The sequence below is a fragment of the Egretta garzetta genome, unplaced genomic scaffold (assembly GCF_000687185.1).
Source record: "Egretta garzetta isolate BGI_Z169 unplaced genomic scaffold, ASM68718v1 scaffold141, whole genome shotgun sequence".
Classification (NCBI taxonomy): Eukaryota; Metazoa; Chordata; class Aves; order Pelecaniformes; family Ardeidae; genus Egretta; species Egretta garzetta.
Genome location: NW_009258664.1, coordinates 170920 through 180705, shown reverse-complemented (window position 1 = coordinate 180705; position 9786 = coordinate 170920). Strand labels below are relative to the sequence as shown.

The following is a 9786-nucleotide window of genomic DNA, read 5'->3' as shown; positions in this document are numbered from 1 at the left end:
GGGGGTATTTAACAGCCGGGCAGAGGCGGTGCTGAGGGTCTGGGTTTGGGGGTGGGATGGCAGGGGTAGGGGAGCGGTTGGGCTGGGGGAGCTTTTCCAACCTCAACAATTCTGTGATTCGAGAAGACATAAAGGAAGCTCAAAGGTCGCAGAGCAGGGTTGGCATTCCATCATGCTTTTGTTCAGCAGCAAAACTAGCCTGAGCAGTTCCTTCTCTCTCTATCCTCCCGCCCCACTGTATCAGACCTGACGATTCCTCAGTTGTGCTGATAGCCCTATTTGTGGACCTGTGCCGTAAGCCAAATCTGGCTTAAAATAAAAGTATGTGAGGTTCACAAGGGTCTCAGAGTAGCTTTGCTGACAACAGGCATGTGGTAGAGCCACCTCCTGAAGACTAAACCACAGCGGTCAGTGTAGGATCAAACCATCACCCTCATCTGTGTATACTCACCTGCTTGCATTTAATTTGCATTCTACCATCAAGTAAGTGGTAAAAGATACAGATCACGTATCTGACAACTGGGTGTGCAAAGTTGGAGCTTTTCAGGTAAGCAAAAAGTTCTAGAGCTGGTTTTCGCACCATCAGGCAGGCTTCATTGAAGGTTTTGATCTGAGGAAAGGAACAGAACATGAACAAGAAGCCGGGTGCTGGCACACTACAGCAGTTCCTGACGTGACTTCATCTCTGCCTGGTACCGTGCAGGGTCTGAACGACCGCTGCTCTCCCCTCGGCTACCAGGCCAGTCACATCATCGCAAAAGTTTATCAAGTTGGTCAAGCGTGACTTCCCCTTGGCGAAGCTGTGCTGACCGCCCCTGATGACTTCCTTGTCCTTTGCCTGCCTGGAAATGGTTTCCAGGATTAGCTGTTCCATCACCTTCCCAGAGATTGGGAAGAGGCCAACTGGCCTGTCAACAAATCAAGTCAACCACCTTGAATTAGTAACTCACAGATAAATCTGGTCCTAAGCTCAAGCAGGCAGTCTATGTTAGCTGCTGACAAAGCCTGATCCAGTCACAGCATGCTCTGTCTCAGAACAGAAATCAAGATTTTAAGCTTACTTCACGAGACAGCCTGTTTCATACAGAAATGCAACCGTGGAAAATATTTCTGTACTTCAGTATGTACTCAGAAGTTAGAGATGAAAAACATTGGGTAGAATGTTGCCTAAGGTAGAAGCCTCATACTCTTCTGCCACTATTCCAGTTAGGATGACTGATATCTTTTAGATGTAGAAAATAACAGGCAGGACCAGGTATAAATGCGTTCTTGCAGCAACTCACTCTTATTCTAACAGGAAAGCATCATAGTTACGCAGTGGGTCTGGTTCTTGCCACATACCAGTCCACTCCCTCCAACTCTGCTCTAAGATGAAGTACCTGCTGCTGGAAGCGATAGGGCAGTCCATGTGGAAACACAGCTTTCACCTCCTCGAGCGGGATGCTATAGTGGCGACCCTCGTGGTGCTCTGCGTGGTTGGCCTGGGAAGGTAAAATGCAAACTGTAACACTCAAGGAAGTCTGATACCGGTTTTCTGGACACAAAAGGCCTGTGAGAATGGAACAGGGAAGAAGCGCTCGATCAAAGCGAGTATCGACACACTGAGAGTCAGAAGAACTGACTTTTTTAGTTTAGTGCATTAAAGTAAAGCAGGAATTGTAGCATCAGGACACTACTGGCAGATGCTTAGGAGTCGTCTAAAGAAAGGATATCCTACCTGGCGATAAATAAAAGGATTCCTTGAGCTTGTAAATGAGCCACTGTGCTTTGTGGGCACCACTGGCCCTATGCTTCATGAATTCATCTAACCTTTTATTAGTCCACTTGTATTGTCACCACAGAATCTTAACAGTAACGTGATCCCCTTTTGAGTTATCTGACAGATTCAAATTTACTTAAGTCTGCGACAAAATTCTGTTTTCTGCTTTGTTCTTTGCTGTCTTTCAGTAGTAATTCCTAATATCCCATTTGCCTTTTTAACTAGTACTGGTTGCTTGAGAACTCTGTTTTCTCATCTGTTTTCTGGGGCACTAACTTCAAGCCCCTTGCTGTGACACAAGCAGTCAGTATCATTCCTCCAGCAGACTTGCATCATTCTGCATTTACTTACGGTGCCTACATCAAGGTCACTAACCATGCACTCTTAAGAAGCGGTTGTTACTGGTACCTGAAAATGGAATACCCGCTTCATGCCTTGTTATATATACATCCTTGCTTTTTCCCTTCATGATTCTATTTTCCTACCGTGCAATACTTGCAAAGCACTTATTTATTTACTCTTGGTCTACTCATCAGGTTTTGTGTCTTGTGTAACTAGGACAGTATATAGACTATGCTGCGGTACTTCTTGGGTGACTCTTAGCAACTTTCACGCCAAGCTTTGTCTGGCTTTTTTAGCAGCTTTGTGCCAAGCTTTGAAGCTTATACCACATCCTGCTCTGCACTTTTCCATGGATTTAAAGTCAAAAAATCCTCCTCTGGATTCTTGTGCATGCCGATCTCTTGCTTCCATTTTGGTTGAGATGGAATCAGAATATAACAACTTCCTTGTCTGGTTTATTTGGTGTAATAATGATCCAGGAAAAGTAGTTTTATTTATTACTCAGAAAGAAAAAGCAGCAGTCGTCATTTCTGCCAGCTTTAGCAGACCTGGGGGCTGATCCAGACTTTCCTTGTATTCCTTATGAGCTTTGGTGTAGACCCAGGGCTTCATTTGCTGAGGCCCAGAACAGATGAGACAGGACTGGGGTGGGTTTGGTCGCTCACTTGTGCAGTGTGGCTGACAAATGGTTCGACCAGAATGAATGGATGGGGGAAAAAAAGGTTGTGATGAGAACTGCTACCCTGACCTGGCTGCCTGCTGTACTCCTCACACGAAACCGTGTCAGCAGCTGTACCTGCAGGTCTGATTACTGCTGGCTTTTACCATGAATATTTTGCTTTTCCCAGTTCCTTGATGGACTCTTCACGCGCAACTGCTGCAGCTGTGTTGCAGAGCCAGGAATTCTCTAGCCCCGGGATTTTTGCTACGTGTTAGTCTCCCTCTCTTTCTTCAGACCCGATTTTCAGTCTTCCAGCATGCAACATGTCCGTTCTCTTATCTTCTGCCCCCCTGCTCCGCTCTGAAAAGCCCATGGAAACTACACCTCTATTCCGTATCTTATCAAGGACAGGTCAATGCATCCTAGACAGTATGGTTTACCTTGGTACAGCTGCAGGATTTGAGGTACCCACAGGTTTGCCAAACTATTTATATGAAGAAACCATTTGGTAACTTCAGCAAACTGCTCCCTAAGCTGCTTGAGTTACCAATCTGGTGTTTACTCGTCAGTAAATCTTAGCAACAGGGAGAAAATTTTTAAAAAAAAGCCTGGCTGGTCAGTAGCTCCTCTGCTGTAAGGAGGTGTTACTTGGTGATAGACTAAAGAAGAGAACTATTAAGAGAGACTTCAGTCTTTTTCCACGCAGAGCTGTATTTCAAATGCTGGGCTGGATTCCCTAGAGTTTTCCTGCACGTGTTGGATGCAGATGAACAGTACGTGTGTTTTTCCATGGGAGTGTTATCTATGGACTCGAACAGAAGAGCAGTACTCCAGAGATCATTTTCATCCTCGGTTTCACCACTGACTGGCTGCATAACCTTGGATAAATTCCTTCACTCTTGAGCTCCTACATCTGTAAAGTGGGTCAGTATCTTTATCCTCATGTTTAGTCACTCTGAGTTTTGCTAATGGAAAGGTATATAAAAGCTAAGTCTTATTAAAAATTTAGTTTTCATCTGGTCGTCTTAATCCATTTTTAATGGGAGTTTATGGTGCACAAGTAGGAGTGCAGTCAGAGCTATCGGGTTTGCTGATGAGGCGAGCCAGCAGAGCCTCTCTGCTGCAATACGCGGTCTGCAGCACAGCAAGCCTGAGGAACGCTGATCTGATAAATTAATAAGCAATGGCGGTTGTCGCCAAACATCAGGCACGTGAAGTCAGAATGCCAAAGCCAGTTGCCTGGCAACGTAAATGGTAGGCACAGGACAGTGGGGACAATCCTCGCCATCTGGACTCTTCTGTGCAATCTATAGAGACACTCGCGTCACGTGAGTAAGATCATCTGCATGCTGCTGTTTCCATAGAGACCCCAGAGGAATCAGTATTGAAAGACTCCAATTACAGAGGCAGCAGAAAAGCACCTCAAAGGCTTATTCCATTCATTTATTCCACTTCATTTTGTGCTTGAGACAGAGTGTGAGGCTGGAATTATGATGCTGGAGAGCTGTGCTGCGCTGAGGTCATCTGGGGTGTGTTTTTTATCCCCTTTCACAGCCAATTTGGGGAGGTTAGTTGGGGAAGAATAACGCTGGCGTTGAAATTAATGGTGTCTGATGACAAGCTAACCAACATCTGAGCTTCTGCAATGCACAGTCTATCTCATCTACGCAACTACAGAGAAGGAATCAATACTTGCTCCCAGGAGCTTTCACGCAGAGGACCAGCCCTGTCTTGTTTGAGCCCAGGCAAGCGCACTGCACAGCCGTGGCCTGTTTTCCTTCGGGCTGGGGATCACGTCTCAATGCCCGTTATTAGGCCTGCATACTCCCTCCCCTTACGTTTCCTAGAACACAACCCCAGTGAGCGCTCCTGGCTCCAACACGTCCACAGACAGACTGATGGAATTTAGGCACTTGCTGTCTGACAGTAACAATTGTGGCATCCTGGCTGACAACGGAACTCAAGCAATCCTTGGCTGCCATATGGAGGGCATACCCATGGTCCAGCTAAGGAAAGAAAAAGGCAAACAGACAACAAACTTCTCAGCAGTCAAAGGTTACTGGTGAAAAAAAAAATCCAGGTAGCAGTTTGTTTTGTACACTCATTGCATGATCAGGTCAAGGTAGCACGCCAGACAGAATAGAATTCTCTGCAATTAGAATAAAAATCCATTGCTGGAATGTAAATTCATTGTGAAAAACCACATTCGTTAGAACCACATTTCACATTTAGATGGCTGCTTCTAAGCCACTTCCATTCACTGAAGCCATCTACCACCTCCATCCCCATTCTAACCATCCATTTCCCCATTCCCTTCTAAACCATTTCCATTCACTGAAGTGATCTAGAGAGCCCAGCCCTGTACCTGAAAGAGTTATCCCCTTCGAGATTGCTCACGAGCGCAAGTACAGCCATTAAGGTCCTATTGCTGGGAAGTTCCCACAACGTTTCTGCCTACACTGATGAATAGCAGCTAGTACCTTGAAAATTCAAGCTGTCTAGTAATCCATAATCACCTCAATTATTGAGGGATTAGTGCAGTGCTGCCCACTATTTGATATTTATAATTACATTCCCTGCGCTGATTTTCCTAACTGTGTCCCTGCATACAGACTCTTTCATTATAATACCGACGTGGCTGAGAAACTGAAACAGCCAGCTAAGCTGATTAATTCTTTTTTCCATAGACAGACTGCTGGAGCATGCCTGTAAAGCCCAGCCAAAATAGGCAAGAAGGCGAGTAGTAGAAGGACAAGCATTTTATTATGTTACGGTGAAAGAAAATATGAGCATTTGTCAATGAATTATAAAAGGCAAATACTCCAAACAGAGGCTGTGACCAAAGCAAGCAAAACTGAAAGCCAGCCTTCATGTTACTGACTGGAACAGTTGCAGGCTCCACTGTAAACAGAGCAAGTAGTTTCCTATTTTGTCTGTCTGCATGGATGAGAGTAGCCATAAACTCAAGTTTAGGGACAGGAACAGCTGTTTCAGATCCCTATGGCATGATGCAATTGTGCTGCCATCCCGGTTTTCCTCGGGGGGTCATTTGAAAGCCACAGAGGGCTCAGAAGAAAGCGTAATGTCGGATTACCCCACATCCCATGTCAAACACACAATGCCCTCCTGAATCAGCATTTCAGCACTCTTCTTTTAGGGAAGGAATTAAACGGGTTTGTACTCAACACCAGCTACCTACAGAACGAACTACTGCAACGTAAAGATGGAAGATCGCTAAACATTCACTTTTGCCATCAGGTTTTAACACCACCTTCCCTTGCTCCCACACTGTTGTTTTCCTCCTCAAATCCAAACGATCAATTAGGATGTCTCATTTGGTTTTAAGTCCACAGAAGTGACTTAATTTACAGCCTAAAGCAAGGCACCAAGATGCTAATTTAATACACGAACAACTACAGCAAGCAGCTATTGCCACCTATTCACCTAGAAGATGTCAGCCCCAGGTCACTTCTAGCCTGGAATCCTAGCCCCTCTCATTTTCTCTGAGCATCCCTCATTCTCTCCTCCTCAAGTCTCAAGTGAATGTCTTGGGGCTGTGAGCTTTGCTCACTTAAAAGAGAAGGCAAGCTTACTGCTCGGTGGACATCCCTTCCCTGGAGTGCCAGACCAACCCTTGTCCCTGACCTGCGCAGCAGCGAATGAAAATTAAGCAAGGATTAACTTCTTGCTCTGACCATGCTCAGTTTTTATGCATGTCTAGACCCAGCTCAAGACTTTAGTTCAATGATACTTAGTCAAACCAATATTAGCAATATCGCTTTTTAAAAAGCACCATCATCAGCAGGAGTTGGATTCTCTATGGTACAAAAGCCCGTTCCTAGCATGTTCTATGGAAGGAGTAGAAGACAGCACAGAAAGACGGGATGCAAGCGTGAGAGGGATATGTCTTGAAGTCCAGTCCTCTGTTCTTGCAGCCAAGAATAGATAATCTCGATTTTTCCATCAACGGAACATGTCTCATCTTTAAATTACTGCATCTTCCTCCTGGAAGGATATCGGTTTGGAATGTCATTTCTTTGAGCCTTAGCGCGACATGGCTTCCTCAGAATGACCACCCAGCCTTGTAGAGCTTTGGAACTTTTCCTTTGCGGACGGTAGCTGCCACTGGGCTGTAGCAGCTGCTTCTAAGGACCTGGAGTCATGAAGTCCTTCCTAACTCTTTGACGTGCTATAAAATCAAGACAAGCTCGTAGAGTAGTGAATACAACAGTACTCACAGTTATCCTGAATTTGAGAGATATGGACTTGCATTTTATGAGTTACTGCGTTCCCATTTACAAAAATCACATACAAGTGCATCTGCATTGTCAACAGGCTCCAAGAAGCCCTCTGAGTGACCCAGAATACATTATGCATTGTATATGCTGACTTTATAGTAGCACCATGCCACTTGGTCCCTCCTGAAGAGGAGAGCGGTCCCCTTAGCTTCACGCAGAATGCCAGAAACGTATACATTGGCTCACTGTAGAGCTCTGCGTGGTAACTCCTACCGTGTACGTAAGGTTCTCATGTTTTCACAGCACCTTTTAACGCAGTTTATGCTCGTAGCCTAGAGTGGATTTTATAGTGAGTTTCCATCTGCCAAAGGACAGAGTAATCTAACTCTCATCCCTGAAATGGCAGCAAACTATCACGTGGTACATGGAGATTAATCACAAAGTCATGTGCCATAAGGTGGAGCTGTTCCTACACGATTCCACAAATCTTAGTCTCTAGAGAAGGCTGTTTATTTCATAAAGGCTGCCATCATAAGTACAGTACTGTACAACCAGAATCTCATCTCTGCAAACAAGTAGTTACACAGCCACCCTCTTTAATGGCTGCATATCACTACATACCAGCGAAAAAGCATTTAAAAGACAACAGCAAACAAAACAGCTGAAGTTCTTTACCATTAGGAAGTCATTCCAGATATGCAACATTAACTCATTGTGTTGTTTATAATATAAGGAAGCTTTAGCGATAACGTAGTGTTGCTGTGTTGCTGTGGCAGAGCTGATATTACTACACCCACCTAAAACACTGAGCCACCTCTGGCAAAATTATCTTCCCACCAGCAAAGCAGGCTTTGAGAAAGGCTGGGGGTTCTGTTCTGTACAAAGGGCTTCTTCCTCTCTACTTTCCAGCAGTGCAGAAGTAGATTCTCTGTTTTCTGAGAAACACTTGCACTGAAGATGCAGAATTTCAGCATTCTGGACATTTCAGAATGCTAAACTTTAGTCTTCTAACAAATATTTCAGCCAACTGTCCAGGCTTGCTCGCATGTTCTCCCTCTCCGACCAGAGAGAAAAGCAGGAGGAGTACCACTCGGAGCGGTCTCTCCTTCCTTCGCCCATAATGGGAGTTTACACAACCAGCTCATAGGGGACACCAAGTTTTTAGATGATGAATGTAAGAAAACTCTCGCTTTTTACAGTTGTAACTTGTCATTCCAGGTCACAGAACAGCAGAAGTATCGGAAGCAGCACCACGCTATTACAGGACTTACCTTTAGGGGATGGTAGACAAGTCCTTTCAGACTTCTCAGCATTTTTTCTGCAGAGACAGAAGTGGATTTTTTAGGGTTTTTATTATGTTTAATGTATCTCATGCTGGGAGAGAATCGTTCCTGCCCAAAGAGCTTAAAGTCTAGGCACACAAATAATTCTGACAAACTGTCAGAATGCTCTGCAGCAATACAGTTGACTACTGGTAAGCAGCATCATTTGATTAATAAAGGCATTAATTATGTTGCCTTTTTTCAGAGAGACATTTACAAAACCCCCCTTACTTTATAAGTAAAGATATTTCATTCATCTAGTGAGGACAGATTCTTTTATTGGGGAAGGGGATCTATTTTGACTGCAGCAGTTAAGAGATGCAAGAACGAGGGCTACAGAGTGATTATTTTGAAGAAACTGGAATAACGCAGAGACTGAAGGTGCTTCTGTGTTTCCAGCTTCATCCTGATCATACGTTAGTGTCTATGGCTCAGCCATCTTTGAGTACAATAGGAAAAAGAACCCAAAAGAAAACATGTGAGCAATTGTAATGCAAAAATAGAGGCCAAAAGGTAAGTAAAGTAGTTAAATCTGTCATCTCTGCCGGCATTCAAGGCCTTCTTCACACCACTTTGTTAGAAGAAAATAATGACATACCTAGCAAAGATGCTTTAAGAATTCTTGGTTACACTAAGTTACGCAGAGCATTCCAAGCAAGATAATTACCTTGTAATTCCTTAGGAGGAATAGCTGTCTTGCTGGAATCGATGGTTAACTGCAGTGCTAGTGCTAAGCAAGAAAAAGAAGATTTAACTGCGCAGAATGGCATTTACAACCGTTACTGCATAGAACGGGAAAATAACCCCACACTGAAGGATGTTAATTGTGTAAAGGTGCTTTACATTCCCTCATCTACCCATCAATGCACAACACGTATTTGAAAAACAAGCTCCAGCTTTGCTACTTCAAGAATAAGTGAAGATATCAGCCTGTGGAGGCTGTTTGAGCCGTTTTACTTTGCCGTGCTAGCACATACAGCAGAGAAGAAGGAGAAATCCAGGTCTGCACGAGCATGTATCCCGTTTGTTTCAAACCTAAGGTTTAACAGTAAAAAAAGTAGGGATGGAAAAGCTGTTTTCTCAAATGCAACTAGTAAAACTAAGGAGTTGAAAGAACCTGAAAGTTTCTGTTTCTTTGGGGCACCCCCAACATTGTGACAGAATCCTTGAATGCTGACTTCGGGACAAGTCGTACGGGCTCTGCTCAAGGGTTTGTCTGTCTGAGGGAGAGGAGCTTTAGCAGAAGAGCAGGTTAAAACTGCGGCCACTTCACTGATTTGTACCTGGATCACGTTAAAGAACTGCCCGACTCCACATACCGTTCCATTATAGAAAAAATACTTGCCTGCTTGGGGTCTTTGGAAAGGATCTATAGACCGGAATACAACGGGCTAGTAAAAATTATGCCAAGAACCCTGCAAGTTGTATTTGCAGCCATCACGAAGCAATCCTAACCCATGACCT

General features: G+C 44.3%; 1 protein-coding gene across 1 annotated transcript in view; it reads right to left on the bottom strand.

The window, feature by feature from the left end:
• Window positions 1-9583, bottom strand: part of DAP3 (death associated protein 3) — a 27433-nt gene extending 17850 nt beyond the window's left edge. The window contains exons 1-5 of the mRNA XM_035903945.1: window positions 8990-9583; window positions 8272-8318; window positions 4645-4768; window positions 1380-1549; window positions 502-610 (exon numbers count right to left, since the gene is read on the bottom strand). Of these exons, the coding sequence (XP_035759838.1) occupies window positions 502-610; window positions 1380-1549; window positions 4645-4768; window positions 8272-8318; window positions 8990-9092 (553 nt within the window). The 5' untranslated portion in view covers window positions 9093-9583. The remainder of the gene's footprint in view (window positions 1-501; window positions 611-1379; window positions 1550-4644; window positions 4769-8271; window positions 8319-8989) is intronic.
• Between the last annotated feature and the right edge of the window lie 203 nt (window positions 9584-9786).